Consider the following 24,308-nt stretch of genomic DNA (forward strand, 5'->3'; position numbering starts at 1 on the left):
TAACCTGAATGTATTATCACAAGTGTACAAACTTAATTAAAGCTTTCTAAAAAAATTTTAAAAAATTATGGAACAAGTTATTAAAACCATTAAAAATCGCCATCTTTGTGCAATTTTATTAATTTATTAATTTTTTTAACACTCATCTTCAGTCAACTTATGAACACAATAATTTGCAATCGGATCAAATTTAGAAGTTTCAGGTCCCACGCACTGCTTTTCGTAGTAATATCCCTCATAATGGCACTCGAAATATTTTGTACAATCCGTTGGATGGGGGAAAAGAGGCGCCTTATTATCCGGAAATGGTCTCTTGCATTTTTCTGTGCGCTCTCCGTGCTTCTGAGCGATGCTACCAACAACGAGGCAAGTCAAAAGAAGAACGGCAAAAACTGTGAAATTAAAGAAAATTAATAATTTTCCATTTTAGAAAGTGCAATTTTATGAATTTTTATTCACTTTTCATGATTTTATCGACAATATTACTTGAGAATACAAACTGAACTGACATGAACTGCTCTCGATTCGAGCAAAAACATTATTTTAGTTTGCTCATGTATGCGACGGGACGCATCGATACGAGAGAAACACGAATATCTTAGGCAACATGATGATGGTTTTATAACATTGTCGTTGATCGAGTATCATCGAAAGTTGTGCGTAAGTTGAGTCAAGGGCATCTTCTTTCATTTTATCATGTTTCGAATGTAACTTTAGATTTTTATTATTTTTTTCTTATTTTTTTATTACTTAGCAACATTAGATTTTTTCTGTATTTTTGAAAAATTTGAGCGAAAATAAAAAATAAAATTTCTTCGTGCATTCGTAACGTTTTCGTGAGTCGTACATCGGCGTTTGTCATAAAGAAAGTAGATTTTCGTACGAAATAATGACAACAAACCAACACCAATCGCATGTTCAGTCTCTGAAATGTAGGCAAAATGTCTGTGTATCTCAGCAAGAGTCGCATTATTTAATCGGACGTCTTAAACGAGAGACATTATTTTAGCGCCGTCTTCATAATTTAAAAAAAAATATATATATTTTCAACAATGAACAAATGTAAGTTCAAATTAAAAAAAAAAAACAAATTGTTTTTAAATAAAAATTTAAGAAAAAAAAAATAAATAAAATTCCAAAGAAATAAAATTAAAAAAATTTTAAAAAATTCAATTAAATAAAAAAAATAAGTTTAATCTAAAATAAATTAAATAAAAAATTTTCAAAAATAAATTAAAATTAAATTAAATTAAATTGCATAACATTTAAAAAAAAATTATTATAAAAATAAAAATAATAAAATTAATTAAAAATAAAAGTTTAAAAATTAAATTGAATAAAACTTAAAATTAAAAAAAAATATTTAAAAAAATATTAAAAATATTAATATATTATATTAATGAAAATTATTAAATATTTTAAATTATAAAAAAAAAATAATAATTTTCTTTAGAAATTATCAGAGTAAAATTTTAATAAAAAATATTTTCTTTCCGCAGTACTTTTATCCATCCAATTGGCTGTCGTGGTATTCGCTGCCGTTGTAATTGCTGGCAAATTCGACTATTTCCCCGAATGCCGTGAATACGTCAAAGAAGTTAAAGAACAACATGCTGACTTCAAACCCTTGTATTGGCCCCACGAGACAAATTGCTTCAAATTTTACGAATGCGGCGCCGAAGGAACTGTCTATGAATTGGATTGCCCGAAAAATCTCGTCTTCAATCGCGTCAACTTCACTTGTGGCTTCTTCGCTCCCGAATGCAAGGACCAACAAAAGAACTTCTTGGCAACTCTCTTAGGACTTAACTAAAAAATAAAATAATTTAATGTGTTCCACCGTTACGAAAAAAAAAGAAATATTTCATTGAATTCAGTGTAAAAAGATAAAAATTAAAAAAATAAATAAACGTAAAAAAAGTAGATCAAGCGCATCGATGTTTTTTTTTCTTGTCTTTGTCACTTTCAGTGTGATCCATATTCATGAGGGATGCGATAACCATGCATGGATAATAATCTGTAAAAAAATTGCATAATTCGGGTTAATTTTGTATTCACCTCATTTGCATATAAAGCCACATACCGGTTTGGCGTCGCATTTCGTTTGTTGTTGTATACGGTCGCGGTGTGAAGAAGAGATGAAAGTTACTTTTTAATCATCCGCCGCCTCGAAACGCACCCATTATAGTTGTAGTAGCGACGTGCTGCGTACTGATAAAGGCCATTAAGATATTTTTCTGTTGCATAATATGTTGAGTGCGAGAGACTCATGCCTATGCTCGTACAACAAACAGAAATTACAATTCATTATTAGTTTGTTCGTCGAGAGATTTGCCTCGTATACACTTAAAAATAAAATAAAAATAAATAAATAATAACACAAAAATGCAGTTATTCAAAAGTAAGATTGGTATTATACAATTTTCAAAAGAAAAAAATTAAAAAAATAATTTTTTCAGCGTTACTTTTATTGCTGATCGTGCTAGTTGCGTATGCCAGTGCACGCGGATTAGGCAGAAGTCAACGTTGCCAAGGACGTTCAAAGGAAGACGCCGTTTTCCCACACGACAAAGACTGCACGCGCTACTACGAATGCGACAAAGAAGGATTTTTGTTTGAGAAACGCTGTCCCCAATACACCACCTTTAACAAATACGACCTCAATTGTGCGCACTCAGATACAGTTCCTTGCGAAACCGAGTAATTTTTGTAATTTTGTTAAATGATGTCGTAGAGTGTTTTTTTTTATTATATAGACTTTTTTTTGTTTTTGTAAAATATGTAAAACGAACAAAAAAACAAATATTTAAATGTTGCCATATTATTATATCTTTATTTTGTGACAAATAAATGTAAATGATACTGCAGACACACTTGACACTTTTTTTCATGTCTTTAACGAAATTATTGAAATGAAACGCCTGGTTGATTGTTTAAATTGCAATTCCATTGCTTTTTTTTCAAGAAGGATTTATTTTGACATTTAAAGAGAAAAATTTAAATAACAAGCAAATAAAATTTAAATTTTTATGTCAATATTGAAGTGAATGAATATGAATTGCTCTTAATTGAACTTGTGCAAGACTTGAAAAAATAAATTCTTTGTATGTTTTAAATTCCTTCGTTTGAAAAATTATTCAATAAATTTTATTTTATCAATGCATTCTTTTTCCAAATTTTATAATGGATTGCCAAAGCAATGAAATTTTTTAAATATTTATTTTTTTTAATTAATGGAAAATTTTCATGAACATAAAGAATGATTGGAATTTTATCATTAAAACCAGTTTTTGAGCAAAAATTTTAATTTGTAACTATCTCTTAATCCAAGTTGTTGCTCATTTATTTCATATTAATTTTCCATTTTAAATAAAATTTAAGTTAATAAACAAAAAAATAATTTTTATATTTAATTATAAATTATTATATTTTAATATATAAATTAAATTGAATTCGGCCGCTTCAAATGAAACTCAATAGTTTTGTCCGATGCTCCATTAAGAAAATTTTTCAATTTTTGGTCATTTTTGTATTCAAAATCGTGTTTCGATATAAAATTTTCTTTAAAATATAATTTTCATGAAAATTGTTGAATTTTTTTTCTAAAAAAATTTTGACAGTTATTTTTCTGATATTATTTTTTTTTATTTTAATTAAAATGTTTTAAATCAATTTTCAATACACAAATACCTATCAATGTAAAAAAACTCAAAACAATAATAATATTGATAAACAACCAAACTTTTTTTAAAAAACTTGGCATTTCGAATGAAAAAAAGTATTTCAAAATTTTTTATTTTTAAATTTGCCTGGTAGAGACCGTTGAAAGCCTGCAGTAAGACAAAAGGTAAGTAATTTTGACCTTCTGAAGCTCCAAATGAGCCATTTTATAGTGTAAATCTTACCCTTGATGCGAAATTTTAGCCTCATTAGGATCCCATATGATGCCTGGAAGCTCCGATGTGACTGAATTCTCTCTTATTTCGACTTCTTGAGTTGCAACTTGACCTCATGGAAGCTTCTCCGCATCCAGCATAGCCTCCGTGGGACAAAAACAAAGTAGTTTCTTGCCTGATGGAGCTTCTAGAGTAAAATTCTTAACTCCGAGGTTCCAAGATTCCATGCTGGTCTCCAAAAACTGCTTCTTTGACACAGTCTCTCGTCTAAATTGAGGACTTTTTTGACAATGTTTACTTCACAATGGTTCATTTGGAGCTTCAGAAGGTCCATATTACGTACTTTTTGTCTTCTTGCAGGCACATAAAGGCAATATTGGACTCCGCGAGTAGCTTTCTTTTGGTAAAATTGGATCCCAAGAAGCTTTTTTTTCGTCAATTTGGATTTTCAAGTGACCAACAATGGTCTGTTAGAGCATCCAAGACACTAAAAATTGACTTTTAGAGCTCCTAAGAGACTGAATTTTGATCCCAAGGTGCTTCTAGCAGGCCATCAATCATCCTTTGGAGCTCCCAAGGCGACACATAGCCACAAAAGCCCTGCTAGATCCCCAACGGTTATACATCAATGAGACGAATGAAAGTGATACGCCATTAATGACAGATCCACATCCTGTTTGGAGCCATCTGGTGGTCGGTAGATGAACCTCAATTTTACATTTCAGTACACCTCGTTATTTAAAATCCGTTAATTATTCGTTATTCATCAAAAGACATGATGGCAAACTACCATAGGCATGGATGGCTTGTCTCTCCTCCGGTTCCAATGCCACGATGACACGATGTTGAAAAGCCTAATTTTAATTTATTCTAATTAAATAATTAATTTTAAATTAATTAATTAATAAGTTAAAATAAATAAATTTAAGCCAAATATCGATCAGAAAAAAATCGGAGTCTGTTTTGTTGTTATCAATGCGAATTCCGTTTGTGTGTCATGTATTTGCGTTAAAATTTTATTATTTTGATTAATTAATTTATTTAATTAAATTAAATAATTATTTAATTTATTTAAGTCACGTCATGGTTGGTCCCGATATTTTACTTTTGTCATTGTTCTGTGTTCAAAAACGTTTTTTTGAGTAAAAAAGATTTTTTTCTGATCGATATTTGCGTTAAAATTATTTATTTTAACTTATTAATTAAATAATTTAAAATTAATTATTGTCAAAAAAAATATATATAAATTTTAACAAAAAAAAACGAAATTTTTAATTTAATTTGATTAATTTTTTTTTTAATTTTCTTACTTTTATGCATTTCGTTCATTAAAAATTACTTTAAGGAATAAAAAATTTTCAAATTTAATTTTTTTTAGATTAAAAACCTAATCGCTAATTATTCAAAAGAATATTCATATAATAAAAAAATTTCCAAAGAAAATATAAAAAAAATCTTTATAAAAAAACCTTCAAATTACAACGTTTAAAAATTACTACCCGGCATTCTCAGTATTTATTCGATCACCATGACAACGGAAAACCAAACAAACAAACGATAAATATTTACAATTTTCATCAAATATTTAAAATCACTTTGCTAACAACAAAATATTTTCATCGAAAAAAATCTAGATAAGGTAAGTTTTCGTTAAAATATCCTTCTCCTACCAGCATGTTCCCCGCATCCTCCAAACAACAACAACATATTGAAATATTTTGCAACAACAGCATCATATATTGTTGCAACAAAGAATGCGAATGCCAGAAGCCAATTTGTTAAAAGTATACATGCCACTTGTTTTTCTGAAATAAATTAAAAATAAATCGTACGTAAATATTTTTTAGGTTGTCTGATGACGATAAAATAAAAAAAAGACAAAAAAAAATAAAAGATACACAGATGTGCAAAGTGGACTTCTTCTTTTCGTAAAGGAAGAAAAATATTGCCTGAAGAGCATTTTATTCGCGATTCAAAGGGAACTCTCGTGTCGCGACGACTTTTCGGTTGAATTTCAATGGGAATTTATCGTCGTTCGGAGAAACTGGTTCCCGTTGTGTGAGATTCATCGTGATTATAGTTTCTTAACCATACAACTAATGCTCTTATTTATAATTTTTGAAAAAAGTAACACAGCAGCTCGCTACATTTACACCAAAATATAACCAAAGTTAAAGAATAAAGATAAAGAATTTCAATATGTTTGTGTGCCGGAGATGCAGCGAACGAGCGACGTCGACGACGACACAATGAAATGAATATAATAATAATAATAATAATGGAGAGAGAGAAAAAAAAAATAAAATAAAAAAGATTAAAAAAAGGGAAGAAGTAATAAAGTAGCAGTTTTTGAAAAATTGAACCATAATCAACGATGACTATGTGACCATTTTTTATTACGTATCTCTTTTAAATTTTATCTTTTTTTTTTCTTTGCTCTCTGACAGGCGGAATGGATCCATTTTTCCAAGCCATATCATTATTTCGCAGAAGAAATTATGATGAATGCATTGAAATATGTAATTTGTTGCTGCAACAACAACAACCGCAGCAGCAACATCAAGGACGTGCATGGGAGTTGAAGATGCGAGCTATGACACGACGCGTTTACATCGATGAAATTGAAGCTGATGATGGTATTGTGGGTAAGGAACGATAAAATAATAATAATTATGATTATCATTTTTTTTTTTTCGTCTCTCTCTTTATGTCTTGTCTTTTTTTTTCAGTGGACGATCCTTTGGAGACGATACCGGCGACAGCGAAACCAGGAACGTCGTTTGGCGGGACAGCAACAGCAGCAGGAATGCGTCGCAAAACAGCCGGGACAGCGGGAAGACCGAGGACTTCAGCTACTGGGCGATTGATTACCGGAGTTGTGAGTTTTTATTAAAATTTCAAATTTTATTAAAATGAATTAAATTTAATTTTAAAAAAAAATTTTTTTTGAATTAAAAATTTAATTAAATTATTTATTTTTTTTTATTCTATTTATTTTTTGATAAAAATACGATTACGAGATTTTTCACTACTCAAAATTTTATTAGTTAATTTTCATTTAATTTTTTTAAAATCAATAAATATTCAAATTTTTATTAAATTTTCAAAATTATGTTGAATTTTTCAACAAAAAAAAAACAAACAAAAATTATTTAAAAATAATTTTAAAAATAAAATGATTTTTTTTATATTTTTACCTAATTTAAAAAAAAATTAAAAAATATTTTTTATAAAAATCAGTTCTCAATAATATTTTTTTTTATTTCTTTGAATTTTTATTATTAATATTAAATATGTTTCATTTTATAAGTATTTTCCTTCAAAAATAACTGAAAACCAACTGAAACTTAATAGGTGATTTAATAATTTTAATCATTTGATAAAAAATTTTTTTAAAGAATTTTTCAAAAAAATTGTTGCAATTTTATTATTTATATTTGTTTTTTTTTATTAAATTTTAAATTAAATTAAATTAAATTAAAAGTTGATATTTTTCTATTTTTCTTATTTTTAATGAAAGATTATCATCTTTTTAAATCAAATTATCTATTTTTTTCTGCCAAAAATATTTAAAATTCAATTTTTTTCTAATTTCATATTGAAAAAATAATAATTTTCATGAAATGTGAATCATTTTTCTAAAAAAAAATACTCAAATTAATAAAATTTTTAATTAAAACTTCAATTTTCAGTCTCGTCCCGGCACAATGAACGCCCGCCCCTTGACATCTCGCTTGGGAAACAGCACCGCAAGACTGGCCACCGCTACCGCAGCTCATCAACGTCTCAATTCCGCTCAAAATATCCGTTTAGGAACAGCTTCAATGTACGCATATGGCGATCCAAACGGTCCCTTGCTTCATTTGTCGCGTTTTCATGCGGCGCAATTTGCCCATAAAGACACCTTCAATAAGCCCCTTTTTGAATATTTGTATTATCACGAAGGTGACATCGAAAAAGCCCTGCAACTCTGTGACGCCGTCATAAATTTGAGGAAACTTGCTGTTGATTGGTGGTGGCATGCTCAAAAGGGACGCTGCCTCCTTGCACTAAACAAAGGAAAACTTGCGGAAGAATATTTCAAACAAAGTTTATCGCAAATGCCGCATCCCGAGACAATTTTGCTGCTCTCAAAGACATACACGAAGCTAAAACGCCCCGAAGATGCCTTAAAATTGTTAGAAGCAGCCAGCACGGATCGCTTTCCCAACGAAATTAGTCTCATGACGCAACAAGCACGCATCCAAGAGCACATCGGAAACATTGGCGGTTCGGTAAAAATGTATCGTGACATTGTCGGACTCGATCCAATTCATACCGAAGCACTTGCATGCATTGCCGTGCATTATTTCTACAACAATCAACCGGAAACAGCGTTGTTATATTACCGGCGAATTCTTTCGATGGGAGCTCATAGTGCCGAATTGTATTGCAACATCGCGCTGTGTTGCTTATATGGCGGACAATTGGATCTCGTGCTGTACTGCTTTCATCGTTCCATCAGATTGGCAACGACAAACGAGCAAAAAGCCGATGTTTGGTACAATATGAGCTTCGTGGCATTGACTACGGGCGACATTAACATGGCAAGACGATGTTTGAGACTTTGTGTCAGTTACGACGGGTCACACGGAGCAGCTTTGAACAATTTGGCGGTGCTGGCAACTCGCACGGGACAATATCACAAAGTCAAGTCGTATTTGGTGGCAGCAAAAACCGCCGCTCCGGATTGCGAAGAAATTAACCGCAACATTTTACTAATTGAAAAATACCAGTAAATGCTTAAAAATTCACAAAATAGCTGAAATTTAATAAAAATGAGTCTCGAATAAATTATCATCAAAAAAAAAAAAGAAAAATATCTTCTCTGTCAACCTTTTTGTATATAGCACATGGTTTGTATAAGCACGGTACGAGCGATCATTAAACGTAAGATTATAGTGGAATTTGAGGAATGCATTTTGAATAAAATAATAACCGAATCATTTTTATATATAGGTACGTGTACCAAACAGCTCAACGGCGTAGAAAGAAGAATACCAGATAAAAAAAAATAAACGATTATAGGCCGAGAGGTAAAATGAAATTCCAACGAGGTATTTTATTATATATTTATTAGTAATTTCTTTTCTTCGCGTACCTATACACGACGTTCGCGAGCTACGAAAAAGCACAACATCAACTGCTGATTCAAAGATATTATGCTCCATCAGTTTTATTCCTTTTTGTTGTTTCTGGCAACAGTCGACTAACATTATTGTCAAGGTTATTTTCCACATCTCCGCGCGTTCAACATCATTACAGCAAGCCAGCAAAGAGAAGAAGAGAGAAGCGTGTAAGAAAAGGAAAAAAAGAACCAAAGACAAAAAGAATGTTCGCGGGTTATTTTTATTATTTTTTTGGTTGGTCTTCATTTTTATTATTCTCTTTCTGATTTTTTTTTCTTTTTCATCTTAGGTCCATAAAAATTTTTATTTTAACTTTTGTCGCATGGGATATTTGAAATTTCAAAATTTAAGATTTTTTATAATTTAAAATTTATATAAAAAAATTATTTTAATTTTTTTTTCTAAAAAATTATGCTTTTTATAATTTTTTATAAATTTTCAAGAAACATTTTCAAAAAAATAATTTTATGAATATTGACATAAAATTTGTAGTTTAAAATATATTTCTTGTCTTCCAATATTGTTCATAAAATTATTTAATGAATTAAATTAAATTTTTAGAACTTTTTGACGGAGAAGATTTTTCGAAGTTAAAAATTTAATGATCATTATTCTTTTTAAATTATTTCAATTTTTTTTTTTTAATTAAAAAAATAATTAAAATGTGAAATTGTAACTTAATTTTAAATATTTATTCTAAATTATAGCGTTTATCAAACATTTTTTTAAAGTAATTTATTTGTAGGTTTGTTATTTTAAAATTAATTCTAGAAAATTTAAAATTAAAAATTAAATTAAACATAAATCATAAAAAATGTTTTAAAAAATTTTAGAAACAATTTTAGAACCTAAATAATTTTTTGAAAAATATTTTTTCAAAAATAATTTAAATTTTATTATTTATTTAATTTTTAAAACAACAAAAAATTAAGAAAAAATAAACAAAATAAAAATATTGATAAAAAATTATCATTTCATATATAAAAGTATTTCAAAACTGATTTTTTATTTTATCAGAAAAAAAATATTAAAACAAAAATTCGAAATAAATTTAAGACGGCCTTATTTTTTTAGCTTGATGATCACCACCTGCTTATGTATATATGGAATGCATTCTTTAAGAAATTTTTAAAATGCGTGATCATTTGCCTTATGCCCTGCTTTGTTTACTCCGTTGTTGTTTCAGATTAATAATTTTTTTAATGCTCACATCATATTTCATGATTTATCTCTTAGCTGCATGATTCCTACAACAACTACCTCCTCATCATCATTATATATATCTTTAACATGATTTTTTTTTTTTTTTGTGAACGTCTATAAAATTTTTCACGTTGCACGAAAATAATAATCAAAAAGTTATCTCGCGCAAAAGTAAGCAAGCAAGCATTCCAGAAGAACCCACCTTTCTCGTGCGATCAACGCGATCGCGAACGAAGAATACGCGACGAAACGAGAAAAAAAATTCCATTGAGCTGGCAGGAGGATGTTTTCCGCGCATTTATGGCGATGGCGGGAAAAGCATCATTACACAAAACTTTTGTACATTTTATCAACAACGAATACACTCGCATACGCCGAGAAATATTTATGCGGCATATTCAGCTTCACCTACTACAAAAACAACAAAAAAAATACAACATACAACATTATCACGTGGCAATTTCATACGAACATATTTTTCAAAGAGTTGTAAGGAAGCTCAGCATCTTTCGTTCATACGTACGACGACGACGACAACGACGACGACCACAAAAAGCCAAACAACAAGTTTTTTCTCTTTTTTTTTCTTTCTTAAATTAAAGCAACGAAAAACACGAAATATTTTTGTAGAGTGAGAAAAACATATACGATTAAAGGTTCAAGTAGCTTGAATTAGCAAAGCAAGTTCAAATTGTAGTACATTTTTATTACTTAAGTCGTTTGCGCATTTTTAATTCATGAGAAATAAGTTTAAAAAAAATTAAATATTTTTTTTCTAAATTGTCTAATTTTTTCTCTCAAACTTCCGGCAGGCGTTTGCTCCGTGAGTCGTATCGATTTTGAGACAAAAATCTTAAATTTTTCAATTTTCTTATAAAAAAAATTTATAAGCTTCAACTGTACCTAATTGAATTTTTTTATCAGTTTAAGGACAAAAATTTTCATATTCTACAAATTTTCTTTTGAAATAAAATAGTTTAAGCCGTTAAAAAAATAATTTATTTCCAAAATTTCACGGCTATGAAAAAATATACTTTGTTGCCAAAAAATTACATTTTCCCGCCATTTTTCTAATATTGAACCTCAAGCGCAAGATTTTTTGTTCAAGTCGGAAAGTGTTAAGCCTAAATTCGAATATTTTTGGAAAATTTAATGTCGTTTAACGTTTTCCGCCTTTGATTTATACAATTTTTCGACGTTTTCTTAAGAGGGTATCCCAAATTCTATTTTTTATGCAACAAAAACAAAGTAGTATACGCAACATATATCGCATACTTTTAATGTAAAACGGTTCATTTCAGTTCATTCTTGTTCATTTCTCGCATGAACCGCGTCTGTAAAATATTTTTTGCATGCTGGGACTCAAAAATTCGAATTAGATTGAGTTTAACTCTGAAACCGATCGGTTGACTTCGCCGTTCGTCGCATCAACATTATATATATTTTACTACAAAAATGCCTCAGAGTGTGTAACATAATATAAAAAAAAATAATATTAGTATAGAAAAAAAATAAATAAAAAAAATATTCATAAAATAATTGTTATTATTATACAAAAATAATCAAAACAAAAAATTAAAATAATTTAAAAATAAACAAAGTGAAATAATGAAATAAAAGTGTGTGTATCACATGTTAATGTTAATATTATATATGTTTGTTATCGAAACACAACAACACGGATTGAACTGAATTTAAAAAAAAATAATATCACCATTATTATAATATGCCATACATTCATTAATATTCATATTTTTTATATTTGTGAAACATCATAACATTTAAAATCACGTATTAAATAGCCAGCGACTACCGACGACGACGCAAAGTGTAAAATATATCGAATGGAAATTAGAAAATATTGTAAACTCTATTAAAATACACATATAAAAAAAGTATATCTTGTTTTTATTATTATTAATCCGTTCATATATGATATTATAAAAAGTTAAACAGAAACTCAAAATAATAAGTGGAATATATTAATATTGATTCAATATCATTGGATACGCAACTCGCAACATATACATTGGATATTTATCATCATCATCAACATCATTTTGAGAGTAAGTTTAGATTATTTTTTTTTTTTTGATACAGATTAAATTCCATAGTTTTGCGGGGTGGTACGCGATTTTTTTTATTTTTTGTCGTGTGATATTATTATTGAAGCTGTAAATATATATAAAAAATATTTTAAAGATATTTAAACAACTTTGGATTATTATACAAAACGTATGGCTTTTATGGAGTTTTGTATATTTACAATCACTTATTGTACAGGTATGCAGAAAAAATGTTCCAGCAAGAGCATTCCGAAGCATTTGTATACACACCTTTATATGCACGTAATTATATACATATATATATGTATACAACAACAACATATATAGAAAAGTTTTTATTTTGTACGGGACATTCCATTACAGGGTGATGCCCAAGTAAGTTAATGGGGGCTGTAAAATGATTACTTTGCGGAATGTGTTGCACAGGGATTTTCAATTTTGAGTAAAAAATATATTTTTTAATATATATTATATTAATTGTTAATTTTTAATTATTTTTTTTATACAAAAAATATATTTTTTTAATATAATTTAATAATTTTTTAATATATAACTTAAAAATTCATGAAAAATCAGCGGAAAAATTTTTGTATCTGAAGATCCCTGTAATACATCGTCATCATTAATGTATGTAGCCGATACAGAAAAGGCCAAGTTTATTGAAAACATCATGGCTGTATACTTTATATATGATTATATTATTAAAAATATATGTTGGTGTGTGTGTATGTTGTTGTGAAGCCGCATGCCACTGTCTATCGTAGTTGGTTCGCGTTTCTTTTTATTAATCGTGTTGTTTTTTGGAGTGTTGATTTAAAAAAAAAATATTATGTGAAGACTTTGGTTCATGTTGCATATGTTTAAAAATACAAAAAAAAAGATAAGTGTAAGTTGTTGTTATAGATGTTGGTCATCAATTCTGTGTAAATAAATTATAATTGAGGTTAAAGTTATCTTTCTTTTGAGGAAATGCTTTAGTTTTTTTTTATATTACATCAGCTCTGATTCATATTATATTTATTTTTTTTTAATAAACCGTGCCCCTAATAAAATCACACTTCAGAGAAATTCGCAAATGCCAGGGAAATGAATCATTAATTAAATATTTTTTCTGTCGTTTACACCCACACACAAAAATTTAAACATTGTAACTTTTTACACGTAGTTTTTTGAGCGCAATGTTGTTTGGCATCTTTTTCCTCCTTTTTTAGTTGAGGAATTTTTGTACCTGAATCTTTTTTTAATACTTTGTTTCCTTTTTTCTTCACATTCTTTTATTATTATTTTTTTTTGTGTTATGATTGCAACACAGATGTTCTCAAAAAATACTTTAAAAATATTTCAAACCCTTTTTGTAGTGAAACATTTGTTGGTTTAGTCGTAATCTAATCAATAAAAGAAAATGCGATATGGAAAAAAAGGCGATTAAATATTTATTGATGATAGTTTCAAATAAGTTGCATATTGTCAATGTTTGTGTATTTGTGTGTAAATAGCAAAATTATGTGACATTGGAATTCTTGCAACTACCTGTATGTAAAATAATAATAACAATAATAATAATAATAAATAAATAAATGTATAAAAGTGCATGCCGTTGGAATTTTATAGTTCATTCGTCAACGATTAAATATTTCAGTGTAATTATAGTTATATTTCTTTTTATTGTAAGCCCACGTCACTCATTATTTGTATATTTATTGTTGTCTAGTAAGTGGTGTGTTTCCAATGAAATTCTAAATGACGCTTCAATGGATGATCACTAGAATTTTAGCTTTACGTAATGCGTTTGAATTTATAATTTAATAAACAAAGTGAGTAAAATTCTTGAGTAAATGATGTTTATTTTATTAAAATTTCTTAAAAAAAAATATTTTTTTTTGCCACAGTTTTCATAGTTTTAATTGTAAACTAAAATTTTGAAAGATATATTTAAATATTTTTAAACAAAATTATTAAATTTCTTCATATATTTTTTTATTTTTTTTTTTAATTTTTAATTAAATCATTTCCAATAAATTTTAATTAATTTATTTTAATTTTTTAATTATTAAATTTTCAAAAAATTCAATAAAAATTGATAAATTTATAAAAAAAAATATTATTAGATTCTTTATTTTTTTTTATATATTAAAATCTAATTAATTTAAACTTTAAAGAAATATATATATGATAAACTTTCAATTTTAATAAAAAATTTTTTAAAAAATATCATAAAAAAACCTTTTTGTTTAAATTTTTAAAGAAAGATAAATCAAAATTTAGCTGGTAAAATTTTGATTTTTTCCGAAATTCCTTAAAAAAATAAAAGTAAAAATACAAAAACCTCAAGTTATTGTTCCCTTACCTGAGTTACGAGACACGAATCACATCTGGCAAAGCCACATTTATGATTATTTTAATAATTTCCTGACAAGTTCACGCCCCAAATTCTGTAGTAAAGAATTTTGATGATCCGACAGTCCTTCATCAACCTTATTTCAGATTTTTAATCTTCGTTAAAGACGATTTAACGAAGGTAAAATGTATTTTTAGGTCATTTATTGAAGATTTTTATTGATGGGAAAGACCTTTAGCCTTTTTTGATATGTCTTGTAGTTGAATTAAAGATAAAAATTTGAGTTTTTATTATCAAAATTATTTTTTAAAGATATTTTTAATAACTTTAATTTAATTTTTAGTTCATAATTTCACTAAATTAAGACAAAATAGTTCATAAAAATTATATTTTATTAAAAATTTATTATTTTAATGCTAAAATTTATTAAAATTATTAAAATAATTGTATAAATTTTATATTTTAAAATACTAAAAATTCCTTTCTGCCTTTAAAATGTCATCAATTTCTCCAAATTACAGCAATATCTTTCATTTCCTATCGAAATCCGCAAAAATATGTCTAAATTAAGTAGAAACTTTCTTTCGTGCGTTGCTAATGTCGTTATTTATGTTCTAAAATCCCCAATAAATACACGTTGTCGATAAAACAGTTATCAAAAGTGTGCTCAAGGGAATAGCTAAAAAAATATTTCAATAATAAAACGTTAAAAAATTCATCATCTTATCATCTCCGTCATCATCATCATCATCAGCGTCCACGAGCAACATCATATCAAATATAAAAATTTTTAGTTAAAATTATCGTATCGCGTACACCTTATGTAAAAAGGTGAAGCATCTTATAACATAAACAACGATGTTTATGTTACTCTCTTGTGTGCACGATCATCATCAGCATCGAGCCATCCATAGATGCCGAGAGAGAGAAAAATGAACGAAATAGATGGAAGAAAACAAAATGAAATACAAAAAAAAACTTGACTGACAGGTTTTGATAAAATAAAATTTAAATTAAAAAAAAATTATTTGTATGTTGTTTAAAGATCCACACGGCTCCGTGTACGACGTTCGATGGGATGGTTATACAAATTGAAGAATTAAACAACATTCCTCAGTGTTTTGATTATTATTTGCTTTAGAAATTGTGTATCACATTCACAAAAAAAAATAATAATAAAGGAACATCGAACATTTTTTAATTTTTTTTTATAAATTAGTGCCTTTGGTTATTTTTTTTTTCGTTCTAACTACTGAATTCACAGCTTTTTTGAATGAAATTAAAAAAAAAGCCAAACACGAGAGAAAAATAACAAATTTACATCAATCATTGCAACGTTTAATTAATGTTATTTCCGGTCCCTGTTCCTTCGGGGAACGTTTCTTCTTCGTTTTCTTCAACAAATTGGATGTTTTTTCGTCGTCTTCGTCGTCGTTAGGAGGAAAGAATTCAACAATTTTGAATAAATTAACATTCTTTTAATTTTCTTTTCTCCTCTTCTCATCTCTAATGTTGTTGTTGTTACCTGTTGTGTGTGATGTGATGTGATGATGAACACGCAAAGGCACAAAAATGCTTCGCCACATTTTTTTTAATAATATGAAAATAATAAAAAAAGGCCAGCATCAAAAAATTTAGATGGATTTCTTTTTCGTGTCTCTTTCGAACAAAAAAAAAAAAGAATTAAAAAAGATTTTTTTTTAATAGAACAGCCATGATACTTATTATTTTTTGTTTTAAAAGGACTAAATGTTTTATTTATATAATACAAAAAAAAAATATTTTTCAAAAATATTGACGCGAATTCACACGCATGAAAAAATGAAAAATAATATCACGTACGATGAAAAAAAAATAAAATTAAAAATTATTTTTATACAAATGTTATTATTTTGCAACACACCACACACAAAAAAATGTCTGGGTCATACCTACAAGTTTGTCTGGTCACATAAAAAAAGTTGCTTTTCATTCAATAAACAAAGTTTAATTATTATTATTTTTTTTCTTTCTCAAATTTGCAGATCTAATCGAGCACCATGATTCCAACGACTTATGTCAAGGTGTAACGATGCAGTATGCGAGCTTTATGTACCGTCAGTGCGCCATTAGAGGTTTGCGCACCACCATCGCAGCACCGTCCGCTGCAACCAGGCGCGCGCTTCCTCGCGCTACGTCTTCTCGGGACGCCCCAACCTCGCACACTCTATTTCCTAGTCGAAGCAAAAAGTCGCGTGCGAGAAGTATATGCGCAAACATGTCATCACTTTTCCAAACAGGGTATGCTGGATACCGAACTCTTCGGATTGGCAGTGCTAATAGGTGAGTTTTTGATTTTTTTTTTGCTGAAATTTGTATGAGAGATGATTAATATTTGCTAATGAGGTTGAAAGAAAAGTTCATAAAATTATTTTGACAGTAAAAGATTTTTGAGCATCCAAATTATTTTAAATAAAAAAAATTTTTTCCCAAAATTCATATTTAAAAATAAATTATATTTTAAACACAAAATAAGATAAAAATAATTAATGGTCAAATTTGTTCAAATTTTAATAAATATTATTTAAAAAAGAATTAATAAAAATATTAAATATAAAAAAATGTTTTAAATATAAAATTTTTAATTCTTTAGAATATATTTTATTTTATTAAAATTATATACTATTTTTTACTTGATTTGACAGAAAATAACATTTAAACTTAATTTTTTTTGAATTCAACTTTTTTTTCAAAATTTTAACTTACACTTTTAGACACAAAAAAAAATTAAAAAAATGAAACTTTTTTAAAATCAGACTTTATTCAAAATAATTCCAAATAAATTATGCTCAAATATACAAAACAAAACATGGAAAAAAATTTAAAATTAATTTTAATTAATTTAATAAAAAGTTTTATTAAAAAAGTTAAAAAACAAAAAATGTAGAAGTTTAAAAAAATTGTTATTAATAAAAATTAAAAAAATAATTTTTAAAAATTATTAATTAAAAAAAAAGAATTTTATTTTTTTTTTTAATTATTATTTTGTGAATTTAAAAATTATTTGGTAAATAAAAACCAGAAATTATAGTTAAAAAAAATAATTTTAATTTAAAAAAATAAAATCTGAGAAAATTCAAAATAAAATAAAATTGAATTAATTTTAAAAAAAAAACATAATTTAAAACCCCTTTTGATTTTTCAAGCAGTTTAAAAAAATTAAATTTTTATAATATAAAAAATAATTCTAGCTGTCAAAATTATTCTATGAATTTAATTTGTTTTTCGAGGTTCGTCGCTCACTCGCACACCAATTCTTTCGAATCCACGTCGTCAACGCGTAGAATGACTTTAATTAGATCGGAATGCTACTTTTACATTACGTATATCATTCAATATTAATCAAAAAAATTTATATTAATATAACAACAACAACAACAAGAGCAAGGCAAGAGCAACAACACACGAAAAAAAAAAGTAAAAAAAAAATAACAACATCAAACAGCTACCTGAATTACTAAACACGCGTCGTTGTCTCATGTCTTTCAGATGAAATTCATTCGACATTGTTTGTGCGTTTATAGAAATATTTTCTTCTTTCTGTTATTTCCACTATATCCTTCTTCTTCTTCTTCATGTTGCTTTGCTGCTCCGTCGTCGTCGTCGTTGTCGTTGCCGAGAAACAACATTAACTTACATTACATACATTTATTATGATCTCTCTTGCGCTGCATCTGTGTTTGTGTGCATCATTGGGTCTCGTTTCGTGTGTTAAAGCAATAACTTGATGTATCTGCGTTACGTGTGGAGTAGCAAAGTAAAGTAAAATCGAAAAAAATGTTCGTTTGAGGCGAGAATATTTAACTTAATGAGCATCTCTTGTACCTATAGCGTACATTTTTTTTTGTTTTTTCGTTGTACTTACTCAAAAGACCTGAGGGTTATAATTTTTTATACGTTTTTTTTTTCTTCATTTTTTTTATCAGATGGCGAATATCTCTTCACCGATCCAGAAAGCAAATTATCAAAATACGGTCCAAAAAGTTGGAGATCCTCCCATACGCATGTAAGTTGAATTTTTTTTTATTTGTTTCATTTTTTTACCCAATTTTTATTTTTTTTTTTTAATTTTCACAGGGCTTGGATGCAAACGGAAAGCCGTTACTCGAGTTACACTTCCGCGTGCAATTTTACGTGGAATCGCCACTAATGCTACGCGATGAAGTCTCCCGCCATAACTACTACCTACAACTAAAGTCAAATGCCACACTTCGCGATATCAAGGATTGTCCGGACCAGTCGTTGCTAATGCTTGGCGGGCTCGCCCTACAAGCCGATTTAGGAGATTTCTCCGAAGAATCATCCGGCGACATCAAACACGACGAATATTTGCCGCCCCATTTACGGGTTTCGTGGGCGCAGAGCACCTTGATTTCTTGTTATCGCGAAAATCGTCGCATGTCACGTGCTGACGCCGAAACACATTTTATAAGAGCGGCATGTGCCTTGAACGAAGCCATCAATACGCACATTTTCCGGATGCGAGCGAACAAAAATGAAACTGGAAACGGGTCAGTGCAGTTGGTTATTTATGCAAAAGGCATAAAAATCTTCATGGAAAATCACGCAACGACAACATTTTTATGGCCTGGCATCACAAAGCTCAGTTTCGACAGGAAAAAATTCGAAATCCGCTCGGGCGAGAACAAAATTTTGCTGTATTCCGCGAATGATGACAAGAATAAAATGTTGCTGGCTTTGTGCCGGGAAACGCATCAATTTTCGATGAAAATCGCACCGCGACTCACGGAAGCCATTAAACGCGAAGAGGAGGAAAGCAATTGCATGCATGCGTGTTATTTGTATTCGCGTGCGTTAAATTTGCCGTACAAGAACAAGAGTGACCAACGGATTTCCGTGATTTCGAGCACGAGTTCGAACACGACGTCGGGTATCGTGAGTGATCGGGTGCATTCCGAAGACGAGCTGGAAATTCTTTTGAATGGACAGGAAAGAACTGTTGGAGCTCCGTCGACCGAAAGTTTGGCACTTGCTCATTTGCTGGATTGTCCGAGTGTGAGTCGTCAAACGTCTTCCGTGGGACAAGTTTCCATCAAAGAAATTGAAGAAACCGGATTTCAATCGTCGACGCAGAAAAAGAAGAAACAACCATGGCCCGTGGCAGCTCCGGCGGAATTACCTGAAACGAGTGTCGATCAAGGCAGCAACAAAGATTTGAACGATTCATCGGATTCGTTACCGAATTCGGGACATAATATTGGATCGCAGTGCTCGTCAACGTGCAGTACAATTGTCGTGGCAACAGATGCAATTTCATTACCGCCCGTTACATGTTCCAACGGAAGTCTCACAAATGGCCATTCGCGACGTCAGACATCGACATCGAGCAGTTTGGAGCTTGGATTCAGTCATACGGCGCAAAATTCGGCAGTTAGTGAGGCAATTCCGGCGGAAGAAGTCATCAACGGAAACGAAGATGAACAAGATGCCATGTACACATCGGCACCCGCCCCAACAGAAACAAGTGGCGTTTATACGATGAACAGCAGCGAAATTACCGGGCAATCGAGCGAAGTAGCGGATGAGGAGACAGAATCGCATGAAGCCAGCTCGCATTACGGATGTTTCATGCCGAGCAAAAGTGAAGTAGATTCATGCAATTTGGATTCGGTTGATGGCGATTTTAGGCCTTTGGAAGAAAATGCCTTTAGAGATCGTTCGGATTCGAATGTCAGTGGCTCTGGTTCATTCAGAGGTGACGGAAGTGATCCTGCGGATACGAAACATCCCTTGCTTTCGGCTGAAGAATTGACAGATTTGATTGTTGGAAGAGGTACATATCCCCTTTGCAAGACCGTAAGTCATACAATGGACTCCGATAGTGATTATGTGACACTTCCGTTATCGCTTGAGGGCGAAAGTTACTTGCAAGGTAGTGAAGATACGGCACCCACGGAAGAAGATTACAATCAAAAAATGCTTTTGGTACCGCCAACAGTCCCGAAACGCATCGACAGTGATCCAAATAGGTCGCTTTCGAGTGTTGTCAAGTCTATGTCGCCGCCTCCCTATCACGGAGAACATTTCACGACAGGGTTAAAAGGACCTGATATTCAAGCAAAAACGGAAAAACCGCCGCAATACCATGTATCGCACGTCTTGCCAACACCCCCGAAGCCCGTTGAAGAGGCAAATGCTCGTTTCATCACAACAAAACCGCACATCAACATCCTCAAGGCACACACATCTGTCGTTACGGAGCCTCACAAACCGAGTTATGCCGCCCCGACGCAATCTGTGACGACGTTAAGTCACAACATGAGTCCCAATTTGACGTCGGCAACAACAATTGGCATTCCCATTGTGCCTTATGTGAATCAACCACCTCATCGGAGCATGTCTGTCTTATCGCAACCGCCGAGATTTATCGAGCCGAATCCAACTTGTGTACTCCTGCCTGTTATTAAGCCACGCCGACGTCAACCGCCGCCTCCGCCAAGTGCCTCGAATCAACTTGCGACAGTTTACGCAAGTCAACTTGCCCGTTCCCAAATTGAGTTGTATCAGCAGCAACTTTACAGCGATGTTGACTACGTAATTTATCCGCTTCAGGACCCGGCGATTAGTCAACAGGAGTATTTGGATGCGAAACAGGGATCAATTCTCGCGACAATGGCAGCTCAAGCACCACAAGCTCCGCCATATTTGGCATATCATACCGTTCGAGCGCACAATCGCAGTTGGGATGCCTGCAAAAATCACTCGTTATACCGCAGTACTCCTTATCTCTCGATGGCTTACTCGAATCCGTCGCGATACGCTTCATCACAAAATTTGTCAGACACGTATGTGCAACTGCCCGGGACTTATTCGCCGATTTATAGTCCCTCGGTGACGAGTTTGTGTTCATCGTATGACATTCCGCCGCCGCCATTGAGACCCAGCACGATTGCCACAAATGCAACAATTTTTGCGAGAAGTCGTTCGGATGAGAATTTACTCAATGGCGATGTGAATCCGAATGTTTTGAGGAAACCAAGAAGAATGCCGCCTCCGCCGCCGCCATATTCGTCGCGCACAATGTCGAGCACGTACAAGAAGCCGGCTCTTCCAACGCCGATTGAGGATGATAAACCGCCAGCAGGTAAACATTGTACTTTTGCTACCTTAAAATTTTTATCGAAATTTTTGTCTTTTAAATTTTTTTTTAAATTTAAAAGTTTTCTTGCTATTTTTAAATTTTTTTAAAAATCTTAATTAATTATTAAAAATATTTTTTTTATGAAATCAATTTTAAAATTAAATCAAATTAATTTGACTTATGTATTAAAAAAAATAAATAAAATAAAATAAAAACAAATTAAGTTAACTTAAAAATTAATCAACTTAAAAAATCTAATAATTAAATTATTTTTTTTAAGTATTTTTTTCATAAAAAAATGTAAAATATTTTTTTCTTCAAAAACTGTTTTTTTAAATTATTAAAATTACTTAGTTAAATAATTTTTAATTAATTTAATTTGAAATCAGAAAATATTTTTTTTTTTTATTTTTTTTCAAGTTTTTTAAGAGCTTCAAATGAAACTACATATTTAAAAAAAAAATATTAATTTTATTTTAACTTCCTTTTTTTGTTTGACGAATTTAAAAAAAAACAAAATATTAAGAAAAGTTCTAAATTTTTCGGAATTTTTTTAATTTTTTTAAAAGTATTTCAATTTTTATTTTATTTTTAAAAATTTTTACATAAAAAAAGTTAATCTAAAATTTAATTTTTTTCACAGTTCCCGCTAAACCTGCCCGTCTCAAGCGTCAACAAGAAGAACTAGCGAAACAAGTTCCTATCGTGCCTTCGCCGAGTCATGCCAAGTCACCGCTTAGGACAGAAAATACGATCACAACCACAACAACTTCCGCCGCATCAACGACTGTTACAACAACGCAACCCGCACAAACGAACGGCACAAGTCCTCCCGCAAAGTCACAAATTGACATCAATACGTTACGCGAAAAGAGCAAACATCTGGATTTGCCGTTAATTTCCGCACTGTGCAACGATCAGTCGCTTCTGAAACAAACACGGGCGTTCGTGATGCCGAAACACCCGAAAATGGGCTTGAATCAGATGAATTTGATGCCAAAGGGCAAATATCCCGTCAGCGGGCTCAATACGACGCAAATGCAGCACAAAAATAGAGGCAAAAACTCGATGATTAGCCATAGACATCCTAACGATAAATTACCACCATTGCCATCAGTCATTCAGCTAGCTGAGGGCAACAACTACGTCATGGATCCGACACCTGCTGCTAAGCACAAAAGCTATAGCAGTGCCATTCAACAATCAACCTCATAAGCTAATAATATAAAATACGATTAAAAGTAGTTTTTTTTTATTTTTTTAATAAATTTTATTAAATTTTCTTTTTTTAATATTTTAACTCTCAAATAATTCCATCCATAATTTTTTATTTTTTTTTTTTGGTTTTATATAAAAAACAACAAGTACAAGTAAACTAAAATTGCTACTCATAGTAAAAAAAAATTTTTTTTTTAAGATTAAAATCATTACATCCATCACTTTAATTTATTTTCACCAAAATAAGCACTATTGCATACCAGCTAAGATAAAAAAAAAACAAACAACCGACAATTTAAAAAAAAATACAAAAAAAATTGTAAACTCTATAAAAATATATTTTAAGATAATATCAATTAATTTATATGAAAAGGATGGATATTAATTGCTCAAATATGCTTACTTAATATTATAATTTAACGTAACTACGATAGATTTGTAATTTTTAATTAATTTTAATTATATTAAAATTTGTATAAGCTTGTGTTTATAATAATCATAAAATTTAGCGAAACAACTTTTAAACGTAAATTTATTTTAAGGCACCGTACTTTAATAAAGAAAAAAGTAACATAAACACGAAGAAAAAATACTACAAAAGTTCAAATTTTGAACAAACATCAGTTATCAGAAAAATAGCCATAAATTTGTTTATTATAATAATTTTCTTCTTCTTTCATGGATAAACGTCTTTTATGATTTTTTTATTATTATTTTTATTGTTTAGGGTTATAGGATATTTTTTGTTTGGTTTTTTTGTATTATTTTTTTCGATAACAACATTAATAATATAATTTATTATTTTTTTCTTGAATATCATTTCTTTCATTTCCTTTAAATTTTTTGTACATTTTTTGCTATTTATTTGTTGTTCGAAGGTTTCTTTATAAAAATTAATGATGAAAAAGGACACAAAAAAAATCAATAAAACAAAAAATTACAGTTTTTAACATTTAATTTATTTTATAAAACGTCCAGAATCTTGTTATTATTATGTAGTGTATAAGTTTAAAAGTAAAATAATTATTAAAGTGAAAGAAGACAATCAACAATAAAAAAATAAAAATTTATATATTAAAAAAAAACGAAGAGTATTTTATTTTAAAAATTAAAGAGTTTTATTACGGTAAGTTTAAGTAGGTGTTGCCTCGATTTTACGGTATGAACATGCAAATATTTTATTTTTTAATTTTTTTATGATTTAAAAAAAAGTTTAATATTTTGGATTGAGATAAAAATTATTTGATTAAAAAAATAATAAAAACAAACTTTTAATAA

The 24,308-nt window shown here is 29.7% G+C and overlaps 3 protein-coding genes across 3 annotated transcripts; all 3 read left to right on the forward strand.

Annotated features, from left to right (window-relative positions):
* The first annotated feature begins 940 nt into the window (after positions 1-940).
* LOC134828597 (uncharacterized) lies at positions 941-1,813 on the forward strand. The gene is made up of 2 exons (XM_063841577.1): positions 941-1,062; positions 1,500-1,813. Exons 1-2 carry the CDS (start codon positions 1,053-1,055, stop codon positions 1,811-1,813), a joined length of 324 nt encoding a protein of 107 aa, XP_063697647.1. The 5' UTR covers positions 941-1,052.
* A 3,690-nt stretch (positions 1,814-5,503) lies between these two features.
* LOC134828598 (tetratricopeptide repeat protein 8) lies at positions 5,504-8,674 on the forward strand. Its single transcript, XM_063841578.1, has 4 exons — positions 5,504-5,535; positions 6,344-6,541; positions 6,626-6,774; positions 7,589-8,674. Exons 2-4 carry the CDS (start codon positions 6,349-6,351, stop codon positions 8,672-8,674), a joined length of 1,428 nt encoding a protein of 475 aa, XP_063697648.1. The 5' UTR covers positions 5,504-5,535; positions 6,344-6,348.
* A 3,567-nt stretch (positions 8,675-12,241) lies between these two features.
* On the forward strand, positions 12,242-23,988 carry LOC134830552 (protein expanded). Its single transcript, XM_063844069.1, has 6 exons — positions 12,242-12,333; positions 16,696-16,993; positions 18,637-18,716; positions 18,788-21,815; positions 22,456-23,053; positions 23,573-23,988. The coding sequence occupies exons 2-5, from the start codon at positions 16,750-16,752 to the stop codon at positions 23,025-23,027; spliced, it is 3,924 nt and encodes a 1,307-aa protein (XP_063700139.1). The 5' UTR covers positions 12,242-12,333; positions 16,696-16,749; the 3' UTR covers positions 23,028-23,053; positions 23,573-23,988.
* The last annotated feature ends 320 nt before the right edge of the window (positions 23,989-24,308 follow it).

Source organism: Culicoides brevitarsis, chromosome 2, assembly GCF_036172545.1.
Source record: "Culicoides brevitarsis isolate CSIRO-B50_1 chromosome 2, AGI_CSIRO_Cbre_v1, whole genome shotgun sequence".
NCBI lineage: Eukaryota > Metazoa > Arthropoda > Insecta > Diptera > Ceratopogonidae > Culicoides > Culicoides brevitarsis.